The following is a 23330-nucleotide window of genomic DNA, read 5'->3' as shown; positions in this document are numbered from 1 at the left end:
CAGAGTGTTTGTTTACGCATTCTATAGGCAAGCTCACTGCTTCATGCAGTCTACGTGCCTAAAACTCATGCTGATGAAATTTATCACAGCTCTAGAGATAGTTTAGCTCAGAATGCAGCTGGTTTCGATAGCCAGCCGCTAGATTCGTGCAACAGAATCTCTTTGTTGTATGATGGCCTTCTTCCTAGAACACCGTTTCCACCATTTCCTTTCTCTATGATTTGTTTGTAACTTAATTATAGCAGTGTGATGACTGAAATCAATCTTGTGTATATAGGATTATATTAGATAGGCGAATCGGGGACCTATTCAAATAATGTAAATAGTTTTGCAGATAAAATTATAGTTGATGGAAAGAAATGCTTTTGCATTCATTTCTCCTCCTCCTCCTATGCTTTCTTCTCCTCCCTTTCTCGATCTCTTCCTCCTACATCACCCATATAGGTAAACACAAAAGCAAATGTATAAAGAGAGATTTAAAAATGGGAGCTAAAGAAATGAATAGAGAAAGAAGAAAAGAGATGGAGAGGAGAAGAATAACTGGGAAAAAAAATTAAAAAGAAGAGAAAGAAGTAGAGACCGTACAAAAGAAATTAAAATAGATAAAAACAGTAGAAATGAAATAACTTAAAGGTATAATTGTAAAATATTAAAATTTACTGTAAAAAATATATGTATATTTTTTTTTAAAGAATACCGATTTATTAAATTTTAGTATAGTCCATTAACTTGTAATTAAAGCCCATAAGTTTCATTTTTCTAAATCCATTAATTAATTAGATTTTTTTTTTTAACTAGTTGATTGATTGTATAAACTTCAGTTAAAATAGGGAGTAGTTGGAAGGTGATGTGATAATGTCAAAGATCTTCATTTTCCATCATAATTGGCACCATTTCTTTAGAAATTGATGGATAGGACAAGGGAAAAAAGGCCCCAAATTACGCATTGCAAGATCATAATGAAAGACAGACCACTCTACCTTCAATCTCTTTGCATAAACTCGACTAGCTCCATTTGGGTAGGTATAGGTGTAATCGAGTAGCTGAATATTTGCTAGTTAGAAAATTGATTTATCAATTATCGGGTTCAGTTTGAGCTAAATTTACTCATTCTTCAGGTTTTATGAGCTTAAGTAATTTTTATGAAATTTGAAATTGACTTGTTTTTTAAATGAATTTCACCGAATCAACTTTTTTATCGAATTAAATTTGTTATTAAGCCATAATACAGTTGCCCTTCATTATAAAAATGGGCTCCAACAAACTTAATTCTACTGCCCTTCGTTATAAAAATGGGTTCAACAAAATTAGTTCTACCCTATACAAATATGAATGAAGAAAAGACGACGAATTCACTTCCTGTTTAAGGATCGCGGATTAATTCTGAGATTAATTTTTCTTTTATTATTTTCTTATTGAAGCACTTGAATACTGGATACATAGAGCTTTAGGTACTCGTTCAGGTACCTTAATTATATTAGGCAATTAATTACTACGAGCTATCGTATATAGATTGCATTCTGACCAACTTTATTTGTTTTTCTTGTTTTCCTTTTTCGTACAAAAGCTAGATGCAAAATTTAACTTTCAAGCCATATATATTTCAAATTTGATTTAATTGACAATAGATAATTATTCCTGTAATCTCCCCGGAAGAAAATACATCTTTTACTAAAACTTTGGAGGCGGAATCTATAAAGACGTCGTCTTTTAATTTTCTTTTTTGTGTGAACCCCTGTCCCTAAAATAGTTACCCAGAATAAATGGAACCAGATGATGTCTTATTGCACCAGCAAAAACATCGACAAAATTTTGAATAAGTTGTCGCTAAAACAAATTTAACAATAAGAATGACGGATTAATGTCTATCGTCGCTAAACGTCGTCCGTATAGAAGAAGTATTGCCAGCATAAATAATCTTGCCAAAGTTTAGTGGACGGGTATTGGCTTCTTTTGTTCAAGTTAATGATAAAATCTAGTAGTTGCACATTGAACGGGAAATTATTATCCAATTTTTGGATTTTTAAATTTATTGGTACTTTCCTATTTTATTTCACATGTTGGAAAGTTATCATATATCAAATATACACGAAGCACTCCATTCAAAGCCACCCGCATAAAAATACATAAAAACAAATAATCTCTACTTAGCTTAATTGGACTCTCAAACAAGATTCAAAAAAATTTCTTAGCTACTCTTTTTATAATATATCCAATGCTTAATACATAAGCATATAAAAATATATGGATAAAATTTAAAATATGTGTTAAATATATATTAAAATCTAACTATAAGCCATTTATACGTTACATTGTCACTCATTAAACTATTTGTTAGAACATTGAATATAGCTGAATCATTCTTTTTATTAATTGACTCTGTTTAGATATTAAAATCTCACAATTCAGAGACAATATTAAGATATTATTTTGGTTGAGAGATCTTGAAATTCATAAATTTAAAATCTATAAGTTTTTATAATTCTATTGTTTGGTAAATATAAAAATAATGATTTTTTATTTAAAGTTAAGAATAATTTTAGAATAAAATAAATTTATTAGGAACAATATTAGAATAAGAAAGTATAACAATTTATCGTTTTTTTTAAATAATAGATTTTAGACTTTTCTACCTTTTTGAAAAATTAAAACTCTAAAAATAAGGAATTTTAAAAAAATTTCTTAAAGTTTATGAATTTATACCATTTTTTTACAGGTCAAATAATAAATTTAAATTAAATCCATAAAATTTACAAAATTTCTCGTCTAATCCCTCAATCAAACTACCCTGAGTACTATGACCTAAAACTCACTTTTGAAACATTAATCTTTATTTGCGCTGACCTTGGTTTCCTTATTACCTATTAAGAAAACACCTCACAAGCTCAAAAAACTTGCAAAAACTACATTCATTTAGCACATACATATTCATCAAATAGATCCAAGTTACGTATGAATTAAGTTATAACTGAAACCAATGTATCGTTTTCAGGTTATGATTTGAAAAGACTAGAGGTCCTTGTATATATACATGTATATTTAATTATTTAGATCTCATTATTGATGCCAGCAACCAGGAAAAAGCTACTAAAGCTTGTCATTATAATAATATTCTTCTTTTATTTCGTAGAAGAGCAAACAAATCCAAAAAGCGAATTTGGAAAATATCAGCACGTAACCTTATAAAACGAGAAAGAGTGTATAAAAATAAAAAGATTCTGTCAAATATTGTGTAGTTTTCAAGTTACGTACGCTTAATAGATATAATATATATATATAGTGACAGCAAAACTATAGTAATTTATACATGGAACTTGTTTGTTTCGCCTGTCATGTGTACAATGGATAGATATATAGTCCAAAGATTCATAATAAATGTTGGACGTGTGAAAGACGATGTCGGGTGCACATATTTGCTCTTTGTTTTAGCAGATTTGTCTTATTGCCTAGAATACAACTCTTTCAAAGCTTCACCAAACCAAACCGAGAGAATCCTCCAAGCAAGTCATCTTCCATTTTGCTTCTTTTTCTCCTTTTATTTCTTTTATCATGATGTATATATGGTAGCTTCTGTTCGCCCTGATTGGTTGCTGCAATAGAATTATGCTCCTTTTGACTGAAAATATAAGAGTATTTAATTAATTATTGATTTTTATACCCACACACTTATAAAGTTAATTTGTTGAATTGAAAACCAAATCTAATACTAAAACTCTGCACTTTATCCTCTCAACTTATTCCCACTTCCCACCTTCGCCAATTCAATTCATTAATCAGTTGAATTTCTAATATTCTCAATGTTTATGCATTTTGGCGTACAATTTTGCTGCATAAACTATGAAGATTGGGTTAGTTGATTTTTTTCACTTAAAAATTCACTGGGCTTATCGAAAAGAAAATTGAGTAAATTGCAATTGTTTTGCTTTTATTATTATTTTGAAATGAGGTTTTCTAGATGCATGTCGAGAAACATGTTTCTCGGAAAAAACATTATTTAAGCTATACATGGAAAATGGAATAATAATTTGGGCATGTTTATACGTAAGCGCGGACTAATCAAACAGTATATGGAAGGGACAATAGATATTAAAAGAGAAATTTGCAAGCACTTCAATTATGATTTTGAGGTATACGTAATCTTTTAGTGAAAAAATCAACACTTTAATTATGAAATGACTCTTAGCAAATTAGTCTCTACTTTCTAGTGAAGCATGCATATAGTTTGAAGAAAAAACATGACACACTCTTTTTTGAACTCACCCAAAAAGTATAAACGAGAATATCATACTAAATTAGGAAAAGAAGTTAGAATAATGAGATAAACATGGCGGGCTATAAACATCATCAAAGATACAAATCTAAGTATGTAATGGGACAAAGCGTGTATCAGCATATAAAGATCACTAACTTATATTGTTAATTTATTATGTGCATTTTTATTTTTCTCTTATTGTTATAGTTTGTTACATCTATGTATTACTCTATATAAGAATGGTGTACTTTTCATAATAAGATATATTCAGCCATTACTTTCTATCTCTGACTTGGTATCAGAGCCAACTCTGAAAGCCTTCTTTTGCGATTAAATTGATTTTCAACCATTTTTTAAAATTAATAGAAAAGATGAAAAATTTCGCTTTTGCACTTAATCGGAAAAAATACAAGTAAATAATGAATAATCATCAATAAAAATTATAAAATATTTATATCCTGAAGCAGAACAAATAGGAACAGAGCCCCAAACATCATAATAAATTAATTCTAACAAATTAGAACTATGATGATACATTAAAGATAAGAAAGACCGAGACATTTTGCCTAAACAACATGCCTCACACTTATTGAACGGAAGACGAACAGAAGAACATGGCAATTGAAATTTTTTTACTAAACTACGAACAGTTTGAAAATTGGGATGGCCAAGACAAGCATTCAAATTCTTCTGCTGTTGTAATCTTTTGCTAAGTTTATAAAGTCCCAACTCACTTGTTCCTTGCAGCATTGTTTTCTTAGTAACCTGATCTTTCACAAGACGATGGTTAGGGTGAAATTCAAAGAAGTAATTATTATCACGATACAATTTTTGGCCAGATAATAAAGATTTAGTAACAGATGGAACATGAAAGACATTATTTAAAGCAAATTTTTTGGAATAAGAAGGAATAGAGCCGGAACTAATATGTGAAATATGTAACCGATTACCATTACCAACTACGAGTTTATCCTTACCATTATAATCATTCGCAATGTCTAAGGAAGCCAGGTCTGGTGTAACATGGTGACTTGTACCTGTATCTGGATACCAAGACTGCTCAATCATTGAATTTTCTTCTGTTGATGTTGGTGTTGGTAAAAGAGCAACATTTGCTTGGGGTTGAGGACCATTGTAATTCTTATGCACAGATTGGTTTTGACGTGGAATGAAATTGTGATCAAACCGGCGTCGACAATCAAGGGCAGAATGATTAGAATAGCCACAAATCTGGCAAGCAGCAAATGATGAACGCTGGTTTGGATAGTGATAATTTCCTTATCCTCTGCGTCCTCTATTTCCACGTCCTCTGGGTTGGGAATTATTCTGTTTTGATTTTTGTGAATTATTCTTTTTGTTCAGTAATCTTTATCTGTTGAACAAAATATAAAGTAAAAATACACCTAAGAGTATATAGATGAGATGGTAAGGTTTTCTTCAAACTTAACTAAGGTGTTGAGTTCGAATATTGGATATACAACTACAAGAACTAATTTGCTACCCGTAAAAGTCTTGTTTGATACACTCTAAATTAACTATATGTATATATATACCAAAAAAAATATTAAAAAAAAATGTACAAGGTAAAAAGTGAACATAAAGCTTAAATATTTAATTACAGTTTATAATAATCATAAGAATTTAAGAACTTAAACAACAGAATAAAATATGAAATATCTTTGTCTTTTTAATTTAAATGGTGAAAATTGAAGAATAATCTAAAGGAAAATGTTAAAATATGAAAAATGTTAAAGAGCATTTTTGCTATCTATTTTTCAAAGATTAAATTTTTTTTTTTTTTAAGTATAAATTTTTAACATATTCATAGTTAAGTTTAGTGCATACACCAAAACTAATAAGAGAATTATATGTATATATAAGTGTTTCATATTTTAGTATTAGATAATTGACGCATACTCTTCCATTTAGAATCAATTAATATGTATTAATTATTTATCTATTTAGTATATATATAAAGATATATAGTAAACTAAGTAATTTTCTTTTTAAAAAAAAAAAAAAAAAAGAGACTCAACTGGGACGAGAGCACAAGGGTAAAACAGGTATTGCAAAGAATATGAAAGAAGAAGAAAAAAACGACATCACACGCGACCAACCAATGGCCAGATGGGAGGTTTTCCATTGTAAGTGAAAAGACAAAGCCTGGGTCTTCATGCCCTGGGTTTGCCATCTCTGTTTTGCAAGTCCAAGCTCTTTATTTGAATGGGCCTTTTCAAAGAGTTGCCATTTGGGGTTTTTCTTAGTGCATGGTTTTCATATTTTTCATTGTATATTAATAATTATAAATTAAATATTATCTTTTGACTAAAACTAAATATTATTATTCTATTCACATGTCATACTAAACCAAATAAAATAATATATAAAAGTATAATTATTTCATATCATTCTAAAATTTGAGCCAAACGTATGGTTAGATAAATTGACCAAGAATATGAATACTTACATTTACCTATCAGATTATATATTTACATCATTCGTTGATGAATTATTATATATGTAATTTAAATAGTTTTTTATATTAATATTAGGTAAAATAAATTTCTAGATCTTTTAATTTTATTTTATTAAATTTTAAATTTTTATTTTATTTCATTGAGCTCTTATACTTTTACTTTTACTTGTATTGATAATTTAAAAATGCAAGAGCTCAATGAAACAAATAAAAAGTTTCACAAAACATATATAAAAAATTCTTAATAAAATTAAAAATAAAAATATAAAACCTCAATAAAATAAATTTAAATTTTAAAGGCTCAATGAAATAAAATAAAAAAGTTCAACAGCTTAATAATGATTTTGCCTGTAAAGAAGAGTGATTCAAGTATCTGCTTACTTACTTTCTTTTTTGTATGCATTTACATATCAAAAAATTTATCTTTTGAGTCGAGCTTTAATTTTATAATCAGTTTGTCAAAATAGAAAAATTATATTTAAAAAATTATATATATAAACAAACTTAGGAAAAATACATTTTAAAACAAACATATTATTAAAAAAATATTATTAACATTAAGCACAAAGATAAATATACCTAAAAATATATATTATACATGCTCCTCTTACATTAATACTCTTGCACAATTTATTATCTTGTCCCAATTTATCATATATAATTCCTAGCCACCAGGCACAATGCATTTTTCTTATGCACTGCTAAGCCTGGATTCACATCCATATCCAAGTTTTCCTTTTCCATTCCAGCAGGCATTTCCCAATCAAATTTGTAAAGCAGGTTAGCAAGAGAGAGCTCCACAGTTGTAAGGCCAATATATATACCTGGACAAATTCTTCTGCCAGCTCCGAATGGTATTAGCTCAAAGTCTTGTCCTTTTAAGTCGATAGGATTATCAATGAATCTTTCAGGACAAAACTCCTCAGGATTTTCCCAAACTTCAGGATCCCTTCCAATTGCCCATGCATTTACATAAACTACAGTATGAGCTGGTATTTCGCATCCGCCTAAATTGCAGTCTTGAGTTGATTTCCTTGGAACTAATAAAGGAATTGTAGGTTGCAATCTCAGAGTCTCTTTAATCACAGCTTTGAGATAAACGAGTTGTTGGGTATCTTCTTCATCTACGAAACCTTTCTTCCCAATAATGTGCCTAACTTCTTCTTGAGCTTTCTTCATTGCTATGGGATTCTTCATCAGAAAGGTCATAGCCCAAACCACAGTTGCTGCGCTAGTGTCTGTTCCACCCACAAATACATTCTACAAAGACAACACAAAGAGACTAATAAGATAACCAACAAAATTAAGAGCAAGAAATAATAAAAGAGCGAAACTAAAGTTTGGACCGGTAATAGTAAATATAATGATAACCATGAGAACTGCTTTGATATGATCCGGAGTAAGATACGCTTTGAAAGAACGGTCTTTCCAAATTTGTAGTAAGACATCAAGAATGTCCTCTTGCTCAGGCTTTGGTATACTAGGATCAAGGTGTTCTTGGATTATCTGATCATAGAAAAGATCGAATTCTTTGAAAGTTTTTCTCTAGGCGATGGTTTATTCCTGTAAGCCTATCAACAAAACTCAAGAAAGGAAAGTAGTCTGAAACAAAAAAACTAGTAAACAAGGCTTGAGTTTCCAGAAGTAAAGCTTGAAATCTAGTTCTTTCGATTCCATCTTCCTCATACCTTCTCCCAAAAGCAATCCTACAAATTATAGTACTTGTAAGAGACATCATAGCCTGAGATAAGTCTACTGGTTTAGAGGATCTGGAGATCTTTTCAAGCATATGCAAGACTTCAACTTCTTTAATGGGACTAAAACTTTGCACCCTATTAGAATTAAAAAGATGAACTACGCATATTTTTCTCATCTCTCTCCAATAAGAATTATAAGGTGCAAAAGCCAAGTCTAAACCGTTGTAGGACAACTTTTGTTGGCCAACAATGGAAGGTCTGCTACAGAATATAAGATCATAAGTTTTAAGGATTTCTTTAGCCATCTTGGCCGAAGAAACTACTAAGATTGGTACAGAACCTAAACGCAAGGACATTAAAGGTCCATATTTTTGAGAAAGCTTCCATAGGTAGGCCTGAGGAGCTATGTGATCAAATTGATGTAAGTTGCCTATCAAGGGAAGACCTTTAGGGCCAGGGGGTAAGCGAGAATTCGTTCTAGTTTAGTTTTAAGCTTTGGAATAAGAAATGAGAGAAAGACAGGAAGAGCTAATAAAAGGAAAATAAATGGAACCATCATGTATAATTTGAGGGATGGCTTCCTGGTTATATGTAACTGGCTAAAAAGTGTATGTATATATATGATCTCAAATTCAATGCTACCGACGATTCCATCATTTCACGCGCTGATGATGCCATTATTGCAGTTTGTTTTAACTTTTTTTGACATTATAGATTACAGATATCACGTGAATCACCCACATGCAATCATGCATATTAGATAAGTGAGTTTAATATATATATATATATATATATATATAAATATTTGTCACAAAAAGATCTATTAATTATTATTTTTTTCGGAATTTCCAAGTTCTTGGGCTTTCCCCTAATACATGGTTTTTGTCAACTTATATATCAGATTAGTTAAATTGCATTAGTAGATCATGAATTTATAATATGTAACTTAAATTTTTTGATTTTGATAATTATATAGTGATTAATTTTTATGAATAGTTATGCAATGATTAAATTTTTAATGGAGCTTACTTTAAGATTTAATGAGATTTCTTCTATCTTTGAAAATAATTAAATAATTGGCATTCCAGGCAGGCAAGCCACCAAATGGGCCGAATGGAGATTTTCCATTTTAACCAAAAGTGAGGCCTGGGTTTCCATGCTTAGATGAACTGGGGGAGCCCAAGTCCAAGCTTCTGATTTTCATAGGCATTATAAGGAGTTGCCATTTCGGCTTTCCCTGCTACTGCAACATCCAATTAACCCCAACAGATTTGGTACATTTTCTTAATATCATTAAATAGTCTTCCGACAAATTTACTATTAAGATAATATATAATGACAAGATCACCCTGTTAGCTGTTTACTATCTAATTCAACTTTCTTTCTTTTTTTTTCTTTGAGAATATTAATTCAATTTTCTTGTTTCATTAACCAATCAAAATCTGTTATTATGTGTGAAGTTGTGAAGTCCAAATTCATATATGCGAGGTGAAATTAGATTTTAAAAGTCCATTTTTTTTTATTTTTTTTTTGCATTTTTCGCTAATTAAAATTAAATTCCCGTAATATTAAGCATATCGCATTTGAATTTATATTTTTTCTAGATGTATAACATACATGTGCTGCATCACATGTAATATAAGGAAGATTATTGAGGCGTGAGTTTGGGTCAATGTTGGAATGCACGATGTGCTTGAGCTTTCTCTGTACAATGGAAAGAAAAAATGTCAGATGAAGTGGCCATTCCTGAGGATGATGACTCATATGGTTTGCTTCCAAAGGGGGGTTATGTGAAAAGCATATGTTGCTCTCAATGCTAGTGACCTCACTCCCTCCCGACTTGCTTCTTGGAGAATTATATTAAGGCTTGAATCGAAGGAAGACCCCATGCAATATGCAAGCCAAACTGGACGCATTATCATAGGTCGTACCATTTTGATTGCAAATTTTTTGTGTCCATTTCATAAGAGACATTTTTGTTGGAGCCGTGGAGAGTCGTAATGGAATTTGAAACGAAGTATGTAGGGCATGGGTCTAATTCAAGACCACATCTTCATCCCATTTCATCATTTTAGATTTTTGTTTTCTTTAGCACATGGGTGCTGTAACATATGCCTGTATGTGATCGAGTTCTTATAATAAACCAGTTAGAAGGAAAGAGAACAATTTGAGCCATTCGGGTCGGACTGAATTGACAGCCCAGTTTGCCTGCAGTTTTTTTTTTATTATTATTATTAATTATCATTATATTAAAAGGCAACCTTTATTTATAAATTAATGCACTCAAAATACATATTCCTTGATTGGATAAAACATGATTAATGATGGTCTAAATGAATAATAGCAATTAATATATGATCTTTATTTTAAAATTTTAAAACTCTCTTCATAAGACATACGAATAGGACAGAAAGTAGCACCATCTATTGTCTACTAACTGCTCTGTATGGTTGAATGCCGCCACAACATTCATGGATCTTGATAGCCTGTAGCGATATACACTGCATTTTTACCCAATATACATCATCAATCCAGATTTATGAATTTAACTACATCACCAAGTAAATAAATTATTGCTAGAAAGTAATAATAAGAATAAGATTTAACCATTTTAAAACCTCAGGCTTAGCTACTAAAAGGAAAATTAATTGGGTTAGTAAAAAATTAAAAATAATAAATAAAATAGAAATAAATAAATGAAAGGAACATCTTATCTCGCATTATCATCATCAGGTTTCTTACTCCATGTGACGGGGGCTCCACCAGCCCACCTCTAAAGAAAAGTCTGAAATTAAATGGTGGGCAGTCATGTGCCGTTGTACCTAAATTGCTGAAACAATTCTTTACCTGGCCATTTCAATTTTATTTTTTTTAAACCCATTTTCATTTTCCCTTTGCCTTATAAAATTATCACTCTTTTATTAAAATTAAAAATGTTTCCAAATAGGTGGGTGTGTGTGAAATGTGAATTGATGGGTTCTGTGATGGGAGACCTTCTTTCCGTAGGAGCGACTCAAAATGATTCTGATCAAAGAGTTTGACATTGTTTCTTTTGAGAAAGAAAGGGCCTAACTTTGTTAATAGGGCTCTTAAGAGTTTAAACTCTCTGTTCATATATCTATTTTGGTATAGTCTCATTTTCCATCATTAATTGTTTTCACAAAAAAGTTTATTATAAGAGATTTCAATAACACTAGTAAGATTCAAACACTTTGTTTTGAAATACTTTTATTTATCACTAAGTTAAAAATCAATTAATTGAATGGTAAATAGCTTCACACAACTATATTAATATTATAGTTCTTGTTTTGCTTAAGAAAAAAAGAATAGTTTTGGTTTTCTAAACTAAACATCTTTTTTACTTATGTTTCATCAAGATTTTAATATATGTTTTTTTTTTTCCCTCACTCCTCTCCCCCACCCCAAATTAAAAAAGAAGACAAAAGCAACATATAAATGCATTAGTAAATTCATGGGGTAAGTCACAGCAAAAATGGATTTGATTAGGCTAAAGTATTAACATGTTAATCTTAATCTTAATCAGTCGGTTTTGGGGAAAGAGAGATGATAAATACCCCTAATCAATCCTTTTTGTCCTGACTATGCTAAATTGCTAACAAATAAAATATGGCTTAATCAATGGGTGATGATTGATTAATCTTTGATTAGGCCTAATAATATAAAAATGTTATCGTCTTATATATATGTGGGGTCCCACACTGACAAATTCATGGCATCCAACTTGCAGGTGGGGCTATCCGCACTCACTCCTCTCGCGGCCTCACGTTAAAAAGATCGTTCGTCTCTTAGCTTTGGCGGGGTCCCACTTTTGTTTTAACAGTTGTAGAGTTCTTTTCCTTTTTACATTTATTCCATTTCTCTTGACAATATTACCCTCCAATGATTTCTTCTTTTTCACACTAATTAACCTTACATGTTTAACTTTAAGAATTGGTTTCTTCAATATCTCTCAAATCATTACTTTTGTTCCTTTATCTTATTACTAAAATGGCAGGAAAATAGATGTTTCAAATATTAATCTTTTTAACTGAAGTAAGTTTCCCACTTTTTAAATCGTTGTGATTTAATATTCATTTCTCTCATCAAACTATCAACTAATTTGTAATCATTAATAAATTTTAGTTACGTGCAAACATTTAGTTTTCTATTATACACTAATCATCAATTTTCTTATAATGTCAATTATTAATATGATTGCTTTTTTAATTTTACTAATTCTTTTAAGTGTGGTTATTATTTATTAAAAGTCGACGACAGAATTTTATATAAAATTTTAATATTTATCAATTTTATAAAAATATCCTAGTTATATTGTATAAAAATTTATAATTATAAAAAATTAATTACTGTTAAATACTTTTGAGTTTTAATTAAGAAAATATTTTTATCAATAAATTGAGTAACAAAATTCTTAAACTTGGTATATAGTAATACAATAAATATTAAATATTTTATGATATTTAAAGAAAAAGATGAATTGTATATTTAATTTTTACAAAAAAAATATTATTAATTGGAAGACTTTCTTGTAGTTTGTTCTCTCAATTTTATATTAATTGATTTTTGATTATTTTTTATTTTTGCATATATATAATATAATTATTTTCTTTATCTTATTTATATTGATTAATTTATAAAGTTGTATAAATTTATATAAGGCTATGATCAATTTTTAATAATTTGATAAACAAGTAATTTTTAGTTCATTTAGTTATTTTTTTATAATTAATTTATTAAATATTTTTTAATTGAAAAAATAGTAAAAAACATTAATTAATATGGATGAAGTGGTATGTATATAAAAGTTTTTATTATAATAAAAAAACAAAAACAAAAACAAATGAGAATCCTTGGCAGTTACTCTAACTAATTCTCCAATTATAAGGGGTATGATAGTCAAGAGAAAGATGATATGATAAGAAACAGATGTCATGCCCTTTGCACAGCTAAAGATGGCATGCCGTTTGCTTTTGCAGGCAGATGATCATCCTATAAACAGAGTGGTGTGGGCCACCCATGTTCTTACACGTGTCGCCACGTAGCATATCAGACAAAACAGATGTCAATGACTTTGGTCACCGGTTTTGGTATTATAATTATTTGTTTAAGATAAAGGCATATTATTTTACGTCAGTGAATAATATTCTACGTCGTCGTTGTAAATCACTCACATGAAACTAATAACTATATCGGCAGGAGCGTCAAATCAACTTAGAACCGGGTGGTTCAGCAAAAAAGCAGGTGGTATTTGGTGGTGATAGGTGAGAAATTAAATCCTTTACTAAAATTTATTTAAGATCTATTGAAAGTATAATTTATTATTAAATATTATATTATTATTTAATAATATGAATTAGTAAAAATAATTTATAATAACTCAAAATATTATTATTAATTTTTTTAATTTAATTATATTTACTACTAAAAATATTTATAAAAATTATTTTAAAATTAAAAATTTAAATTTAAATTCTATTAATAAAAAATCTTAATTTTAAATATTATAATCATTTAACTATTAAAGGTTTAAAATAATAATATTTATTTTAAAATATAAAATTTAATTATATGAGACCAATTTAAAATAAATTACTATTAATAAAGTTTAATAAGGATAATATATCTAAATAAATAAATAAAAATCAAATTAGCTATCAGCTGATAAAAAAATTCTAAAACAATACAATCAACAACTAATTATAACTAAATCATCTATCAGCTACTATTTTTTAAGTTTTTACCAAATATTTTAATATAGCTGTTCCGTGAGAAACAACTATCAGCTGTATCAAACTTTAATCATCCTTCTATCTCGACTTGTATTTAGATTTTTTTCTTCGCTAATTGACCTCATTTATAAATGTAAGGACGAAAGTTTAATTTTATCTTTACATTCATTATACTTATAACTCGGATATTACTATTATTAGTAATATATACTATTATAATTATCTTTTTTATCATTCGAATTTTATTGGATGTCTCAAAAAGACATTCATTTATGGATTCTTATACCCAATATTATGTATATATTTTTCAATCAATTTTAGTGTTGTAAACTTTATATTATTTTTTTATATAAATAAAACTCATATTGCTTAAAAAACCTGATTTAGTAAATAAATAATTATTAAGTAAATTTAGTATTTAGTTTGTTAATATTTTTTATGAGCTTAAATATACCTACAAGTATAGTACATTATAAAAATTAGATATTTTAATTGTGTAATTAATTACTTAAAATTTTAAATATAATTTCAAATTCGATTATAATTCAAACTCAGATAAATATATTAAAGTAAAAACTAAAAATCATAATACTTGACTCGGTATAATCAAATTTTCAATAAAATTATTGTTAGTTTCATAAATTTAGACACAACATAAGAGGGCGAGTATATATAATACTTTTCTTGAAAAGGTATAGGTTTGATGCATATTTATATTGTTAAATTTTAGCCATTTAATTAATTTATCATTTTAACTCTTAATTTAACTTAATAAGTATTTAAATTTATTATTTTATAATTTTTTAATACTTTTTGATATATATATATATATATATATTATTCAATACGTCCATATGTATTGTATAAAAATATTTAAATATTATCATAAAATAAAATTTATATGTATATTAAATTAAATTAAAAGTTAAAAATATTTAAACATTAAAAAATAAAATTTAAATATCTATTAAATTAAATTAAAAATTTACATCGATACAAATTCATGAACATAAATATATATTTGGACAAAGATATATATACTTAACTTTGTCATTGCTGTTTTGTATTAAGACATAGTTGGGTCGTTTAATCTGTGATTGCTGTTTTGTATGAAGACATAGTTGGGTCATTTAATTTTTGCCGTTTCATTTCATATGAACAAATGGCGTTGCTGTTCGTTTATACAGTAAAGCTCCAATGTATAGATTGGCAAGAAGATTAGCCATATGATATACTTTTTTAGTTGTTAGAAATATATATTTCAATGAATTAATAAAAATAAAACCACATATGTTTTGTTGAGTTTTATAAATAGCATTAAGTCTAATTACTTTAAAATTTATAATTAAGTTATCATAAATTTTATAAATTATTTTGGATACATAATAAAATTTTCATAATTCATATTTCTAAAGATTCAGAAATTTAAAAAATAGAATGTCCAATAATGATCATATAATAATTTATTTTAGAAAAATTAATGATATTTTAATGGTAAATTATACTTTTTATATTATTTTAGCGGAACAATGAGATATTAATTAATTTTTCATGTTAATTACTTGAAATAATTTTTTCTGATTAAAATAAAAATTAAATTCATAAAAAGAAAGAAAATGAAAACTTATTAGTGATCAATGAATCTGGACAAGACAAATATATAAATTAATTAAAGCAACAAAAGTCAACAAATAATTGGTATAAGTATTCAAATGAGACAGAATGGGAAGAAGAAAACAGAGAGCTAAAATGAGCATAATGTAGTAAATAAGACGGCAATTATAATTCAATGTAAGAAACTACAAGGAATTAACAAATAATTATTTATTTACCATTTGAGAAAAATGACAATAATAAAATGGAAAAAGTAAAGGAAAAAGGTTTAGGAGCACTAGCAGCCTTTTTAACGGACAAAGGGCGGGGAGAGAGAAGGAAACGGATACGGATAAAAGTGAAGCCATGTTAAAATGGCGGAATTGAAAAACAGAGTTAAGTAGATATAAGGAAAGTATTGAGGTCCGGTGCTGTTTGTTGCAATTTCCAACGACACACAACAATATAGGTGCGTTGTCTGGGACAGAAAGTGGAGAGAGGGAGAGAGTGAGGAAGTGAAGCCTGGAGTGGAGGTGTGTAGTGAGTAAGAGAGGAAACGGATAAGAACATGGGAAGATCCACTTCTTGTTTCAAAATAATAACATGCGCTGGTGATTCAGCTGATAAAGACGATGATGATCTTCTGGCTCCTGAGGTATCTAAATCTGAGAAGTCAACAATGTTGTTGTTTCTCGAATTTTTTAATTTGCTGTCTCAATGCTCTGCTGCATATTCGTATTTTTCGATTTTGCGAGCTGGACTGTTGAGTTTTTGAGTTGGTTTGTTTGAATTTGAAGAATTTGTTAGTTACACTGTTGTTATAATTGGTAACTATTTTTCCACAACGGGAACTGGGATAATGCTAGAAATGGAAATTATTGGGATCTGAGATTACACTGTACTGTTTAATCTTATATGTCTTATTAACAAATCGCCTTCAGATCTGATTAATGTGTAATTAGTTATTGATTAGTAAAGCTGATCAGTGAATAAGTCAGTGGAAGGGTATGTTTTAAGCATTAGATCTATTTGACGTTTGAAATGTATTTTGGTTTCATTAATCTTAATTAAAAGATATTATTTCTAGTCTAGTTTTCTAGATTAGCATGCACAATGCAGGGTCGTGCTGTGTTTTATGCTGAAGCGAGCTTGAAGCAGCATATTGCCAAGATCCGCAGATAATTGATGCCATTGCACAAGTATTGTGCATTGAGATTCATGGATGGAATTAGCAGTGTCAAGCTCAATATTCACGTTGGGATTATATCATCTGTGTGAGAATTGAGATTTTTTGGATGATTGATTAAAGAGACTGTTGCTAGTCATCGGTCAGTGGGGAGTAATAGTTGCAATTTCCAGAGCTATGCTGCCATTGGTCCAGATGTGGCAAGTGGGTCCCTTGCTAAAAATTTGCTAAAATATTTCCAGCTTGAATCACATAAGTTAATGGGGTCACTGGTTTAAAACTGTAGCTATTGCTAGCATTTACCATTATTCAGAATATGTTCAAGTGCTTATGTAACTATTTTGTTTGGGGAAGTGTGCACTTCCATTTCATTGTGAACTATGTTTTAGCTTCTATGCCTATGAGATTATTAGGCAATCCCTTCAGAATTGTGTTGAAAATTTGGAGTCCAAAGAGGTCTTATTTTATCTAGCTTAGGGCGTGAAACCAGAGTTGGGCTAAAGGTGATTGAACTTTTGCTTTTGCATTGTCTTTTAGATGATTTTAGTTGAATTTTGTTTCAGAACAAGAGTTCAAGTGACAAACGCGGATGGAGTTTCCGGAAGAGATCTGCCCGTCATCGAGTTCTAAGCAATACTATCATTGCAGAAGCCCCTTATTCGGCCAATAAGGAGAGCTCTGAATCTGCCACTCTTACCTTCCAATCACCAGATTCCTCTAATGTTCCAGAGAAAATCTCTGTGATACAGTGTACTGATGAGAAGCCACAGTTGCCGATTGCAGACTCAAAAGTGTCTGAGACTATTGTTGTCACCAAGGATGAAAGTGAAGCTCATGCCCACCTTGAAGAATCTGTTGTTATTGTTATACAAACTGCTGTCAGACAGTTTTTGGTATTTTTCTTTCTTCTTCCTGAAATGTTATTCTCACTTTTTGGGTTGTAGCACTCTAACCTTAGGTTTCATCAAAATTTATTTTTAGGCCCGGAAAAAGCTGGTCAAGCTGAAAAATCTGATTAAACTGCAAGCTGCTGTGCGCGGACATTTGGTCCGACAGCATGCTGTTGGTACTCTAAGATGTGTACAAGCCATTGTCAAAATGCAAGCACTTGTTCGTGCTCGCCGTTCTCGTTTGTTGCAAGAGGGCTCATCTACAGAAATCAATATAGATGGAAAGCATGAGAAGGCTATTTCAGAGACCTTGGTATTGCCACTAAACTAAATTAAGATGTTTTGACTAAATGGTTTCTGCCACTTGAATCTTCTTTCTGCTTGACTATTGTGGCTCATAATGGTTGAAAGATGGGTGTGTGCTGCCAATCTCTTGTCACCTTTAGCTGATAAAAGAGACTTTAGGGCGTTAGAGAGAATTTTTAAGTAGCAATTATGCATGTTTTAGGTAAAAGCGATAAGAAGAATTGCTGCCTCATAATCTTAAGTGACAATCATAGGCTGAGGTGACTGAAGGTGAGGCATGAGTTCTCCAGGAATGAGCAGTGTTAATTCAGGGTTTGGACCCCTTGCTTACTGCATGCAGATTATATCCCCAGGATATTAGAAGGCATGTTTATGCTTATGTGCTACTTATGCAAAAGAAGGAAATGTGTGAAGCGAGGTGCTATCTCTTTTTAGGTCATTGTGCTCAGGTACCATGTGAAAAATGGGGGCACATTTTTCAGGATCATATAATGTATTCACCTTCTGCTTACCATCAACTGCAGAAAAATTAATCAGCCTGACAAGCATATGGAAAGTACATGAAACTGAGAACAAGTGGCAATTTGCTATATTTCTGCTGGTCAAAAAGGCATCTTTTGAATGGAATTGAACAAGATGAACCTTTCAAATGCAAATACTTTGTTAAATATATGTTAGGGCTTGAGGTTACAAGTTAAGTGGACCTTAGGGAATTTCTTTTGATCTGAGATTATTTGTTCTTGCTCTGCCTTGTTGACTTTCTATGTTGTATTTTCCTTATTTCTTTCTTCTTTTTCTTTCTTTTTTTTTTCTGAAAGAAAATAGGATACATCGTCTATAACAAAGAAAGAAAAAGAATAACTCTCTGCTCTTTCTGGACCGTAATTGCTGTTCTGTAATTCATAGACGGTTTTCATTGATAATCTTTGTGTTTCAGGGGGAGGGGACCTCAATTTCCAGACCAAATGTAACATATAAATCAATGGAGAAGCTACTTAGCAATAAGTTTGCTCGTCAGGTATGGTAAATCAATGTCATTTGGTTTGTCTCTGAATTCTGATGAATTTGTAGACTGCATAAATCGCTTTTGTTTTGTCCCAAACATAATGATGTTTGTTTACTACTAAAGCTAATGGAATCGACACCAAAAGCGAGGCCTATACACATCAAGTGTGATCCTTCGAAACCAAATTCTGCTTGGAGCTGGTTAGAGAGATGGATGTCTGTTTCATCAGCAGAACCAACACCACAACCCGGATCGACAAATGAGCAACTGGAAAGTGAGAGAAAAGCGCATCTGGCCTCTTTACTGGAAACTGTAGTTCCATGTGAAGGCTCTCTTGAGTTGGGAGATTCAAAGTCCAATTTGGAGGAAATTGTTCTGCCCTCTGAAGCCAAACAGAATCCGATGACTAATGATGCAGATGACTTTGAGTTTCAAGAGAGTCATCCAACCTCTTCTTTAGTAGGAGGTGCTTCGGAGCTACCCCAGTTCGAGAAGATCAGTAAATCTGATGCAAAAGAGGCCTTAGTAGACATAAATTCTCTTCCAAGTCAAAGTATGCAATCTGATATAAATTCTCATATGCATGTCAAATTAGAGCCGTCGTCAGACATAAATACTCTTCCAAGCCAAACTATGCAATCTGATGTAAATTCTCAAATGCAACTCAATGCTCTTTCTCATAAGGCTGAAACTGAAGTTGAACAAACTGATCAACCCAAGCGCTCTATGAAAAGGTATGCCTCTGAACAATTGGAGACTGAAGGTAAGAAGTTTGTATATGGATCAAGAAAAGCTAGTAATCCTGCATTTGTTGCTGCCCATTCCAAATTTGAGGAGCTAAGTGTGACAATGAATTCAAATAAATCACTCAGTTCATCTTATCAAGATAGTGGGGTTGAGTTGAACATGGACACAGTTTCATCTGGGGAAAATACTGCAATGAGTACAATTGAGGTCAACATGGTTGAAGACTCAGTTCCGAATAATTTGAGGGTTCAATATGGTGGTTCTGAATGTGGTACTGAACTTTCTGTTACTTCCACTCTTGACTCGCCTGATAGATCTGAAGTTGGAGCTGCATATAATGAGCACGAAGCAAGATCCACAGAGAAAGAAACCTGCAATCTTGACATTAAAAAGGATAATGTTGAATCCAAGATTGAGCCTACAGATTCACTGTCAGATTTGTCTGATTCTGTAGTAATCAAGCCTGAAAAACTTGACAATGTGAGAAGTGTATCTGTCAATTCAATTGTAGCTGCAGACTCCCCAAACATAGACTTGAAGCCAGAGAGAAGTGCTCCTGATGTCCAAGTAGAACTGCATTCAGAGACAAGCGGTCCGGCATATAGAACATCGCCAGAAGCTTCCCCAAGAAGCCATATAACCATTCCAGAATCCCAAGGAACACCTTCTAGTCAACTATCTGTGAAAGCAAAGAAGACCAAAACTGACAAGAGTGCTTCCAGCCAAAAACGCAAGTCTCTTTCAGCTGGTAAGAGATCTCCTTCAAACTCAAATATTGATTCTGGTGCAAGAAGTAGCATGGAACAATTACCTAAAGATCAAAAGAATGGGAAGAGGCGTAATTCTTTTGGTTCAATAAGACCTGAGCAGACTGATGAAGGACCCAGGGATAGTAGCAGTAGCAATTCGGTCCCTCATTTTATGCAAGCTACGGAATCAGCAAGAGCCAAGATCCAAGCAAATAGTTCACCAAGATCAAGCCCAGATGTTCAGGACAGAGATTACATCAAGAAGAGACATTCCTTACCTGGTGCAAATGGAAGGCAGGGATCTCCGCGCATCCAACGCTCAATGTCTCAAGCACAGCAGGGTACAAAGGGAAATGGCAGCCAGGTTATTCATGGTATTTTCTAAATTTCCTTTACTCATTTTATTAGCCTTGGCTATATATTTGCCTAAGCTTAAGTTTTTCAGTATGTTTTTTTCCTAATTCAAGACATCATTAATTTACTTTCAGATCTTGCATGATCCATTTGATGATGTCATTGGATGTTAGAATTTATAAGCTTATACCGGATGTCTTTGTTATTTAAAATGATGGATCGTTCCGATGGTTCTCGTGTTAGAAACTGTGTTTAACTGTTGCTGCCGACAATGTTGTTACGTTTTCTCCTTTTCTTTTTTGCTCAAGAAAAGTAGATAATGACAACATATTTCTGGTAGGGCAATTTTTATTGTTTTTTTGGATTTTAGGATGAAACTCTACTTCTCGTTCCATACTTTGTGGATGTATTTAGGCCTAAACCGCCTCTCGCATTCAGGTTTAAGTCTTTAGCTGTTAGGTAAAAAGGAAATCTCATGTCAATTTTTACTTGGAAACTGAAGTGCTTGAAATCTCCTTGTTCCAGAGAAAAAATGGCAGAGGTGAAGAGTATTCGAAATTCGATCATGTGCAGAAGGTGGTAGTTTAACCAGCAAGGCAAAACTTGGAGGTTTGTGTTGACCATATTTTTTTTCGCCAAGGTGGCATTTTAGTCCCATGCTTGACATCAAGAGTTTGGTGAGGTGAGGAAGGAGATATATAGAACAGTATAAGGATTTCTTTGTATATTAATAGTACCCAAAGAAGGTTTATATTATTATTCTTATTTTTTTTTCTCGAACTTTTCTATATTAGTTGTGTGGTTGTTGAAATATTATTTTGTGTGATATGATTGATTGAGGGTTGTTAAACGTGTTTTGAGTTTTGTATCTGGAATTTGAGACGGTCACTTCGGACTGGTGAGCTCCACGATGCTAATAAAATTCTTTTATTCCTTCCATTGCTTCCGCTCCACATCTTGTTTGATTTCAGTTTCTTGCTACTCATAATTCCAGCCCTGGATGTCTCCATGCTTTCCATCCTATAAGAAAACAACCCTTAAGAGATGAAGGGAAAAGACAGTGTTTAATTGATATATTTTAAAAAAATTCTTATCTTTTTCAGGATTTCATAATTTTCATTTAGAGGAAATTTTAAAATTTATTATTTTAAAAGAAAGATAGATTGTTATACTATTTTTTTATTTTAGTATTATTTTTAATAAATTTGTGTTATTTTAAAATTATTTTTAGACTTGAATAAAATAAAATTCTATGAATTTTATATTTAATTCAAATAATTTTTTAAAAGAAATTCATAAATTTTAAAATATATGAATTTTAAATCTATGATTTTAAAATAGATTTTAGAATTTCTTAATCGAGACAAGGCTTTCTATCATTATATTCTTTTATATATGAAATAAGAGTAGGGTTTTAAGAATCTTTTACCCTATGAGTTCATTTTTTTTCCCTTTCCCATTGGCTACTTTATTGTTATATCTTCTGCTTTGGTCAGTGGTACTGTTGCTGCCTATCTTTTAGCAATTTATTTTGTTAACAAGTTGGGTTTGTAGTGACCCGGGATCTTCTAAATCGTGTCTTTTCTAAACTTGCCGTGATGGTGAGACATGTGGCTTGATGGGCTCACTTAATCTCTTATATTTGTGACTCAACCTCTCGGTTCAGCAGACTTATTAGCAGTGAAATACATTTAGAAAATGGTGGTGTTGCAGGTTTTAGACAATGTATCCAGGGAGTGGTAGTAGTAGTAGTAGAGATACAGTTCACATAGGGAGTAGTAGTAGATGGAGATACACTTCATACAGTGTTGCAGGTTTTGGACATTGTCTCTCCCGGGTAGTAGCAGAGATACACTTCAGACAGGCCAATTTGACATTGTTTTCAGCAACCATTGTTTTAATTTTTAACTTTTAATCTTTTTATTATTATTTCTATAAGTGCTTTATGAAAATCTGATTTTTTCTTTTTAAATTTAAAGAATATATAATTCTCTAAATTAAGAGTGCTCCACAATAATTTTAAATCGGCAGAGAGAAAGAGAGAACTCTTTGTTAGAGTAAGGCCTGTATGAATTTATCAAGTGGGCTTGGAGAGTATGAGGGCAATGTGCATCCATACGCAAGCACTGGACCAATAAAACTTCATATATGATACCATCCTGCTAATTGGGCTACCTAAGTAATGTCGAGCTTTCCACGTTTTTGATTTTGCGGACTTTCGAAAAATCCCACTCTAGACGAATGAATGGCCTGTACCATAGTCGTTGATTTAGTACATTAAAAGAAAGAAAAGGAGCCTTACCATTACCAATCAAAAAGTGTAT

The 23330-nt window shown here is 30.9% G+C and overlaps 1 protein-coding gene and 1 pseudogene across 1 annotated transcript; one reads left to right on the top strand and one right to left on the bottom strand.

Annotated features, from left to right (window-relative positions):
* Nucleotides 1-7242: 7242 nt before the first annotated feature.
* LOC8272802 lies at nt 7243-8996 on the bottom strand (annotated as a pseudogene).
* Nucleotides 8997-16041: 7045 nt separating this feature from the next.
* Nucleotides 16042-21945, top strand: LOC8274628 (protein IQ-DOMAIN 32). The gene is made up of 6 exons (XM_015720194.3): nt 16042-16423; nt 17518-17847; nt 17936-18157; nt 19088-19168; nt 19280-21026; nt 21532-21945. The coding sequence occupies exons 1-6, from the start codon at nt 16337-16339 to the stop codon at nt 21549-21551; spliced, it is 2487 nt and encodes an 828-aa protein (XP_015575680.2). The 5' UTR covers nt 16042-16336; the 3' UTR covers nt 21552-21945.
* The last annotated feature ends 1385 nt before the right edge of the window (nt 21946-23330 follow it).

Source organism: Ricinus communis, chromosome 2 (genome assembly GCF_019578655.1).
Source record: "Ricinus communis isolate WT05 ecotype wild-type chromosome 2, ASM1957865v1, whole genome shotgun sequence".
NCBI lineage: Eukaryota > Viridiplantae > Streptophyta > Magnoliopsida > Malpighiales > Euphorbiaceae > Ricinus > Ricinus communis.
This window is presented reverse-complemented; position numbering and strand designations above follow the sequence as displayed.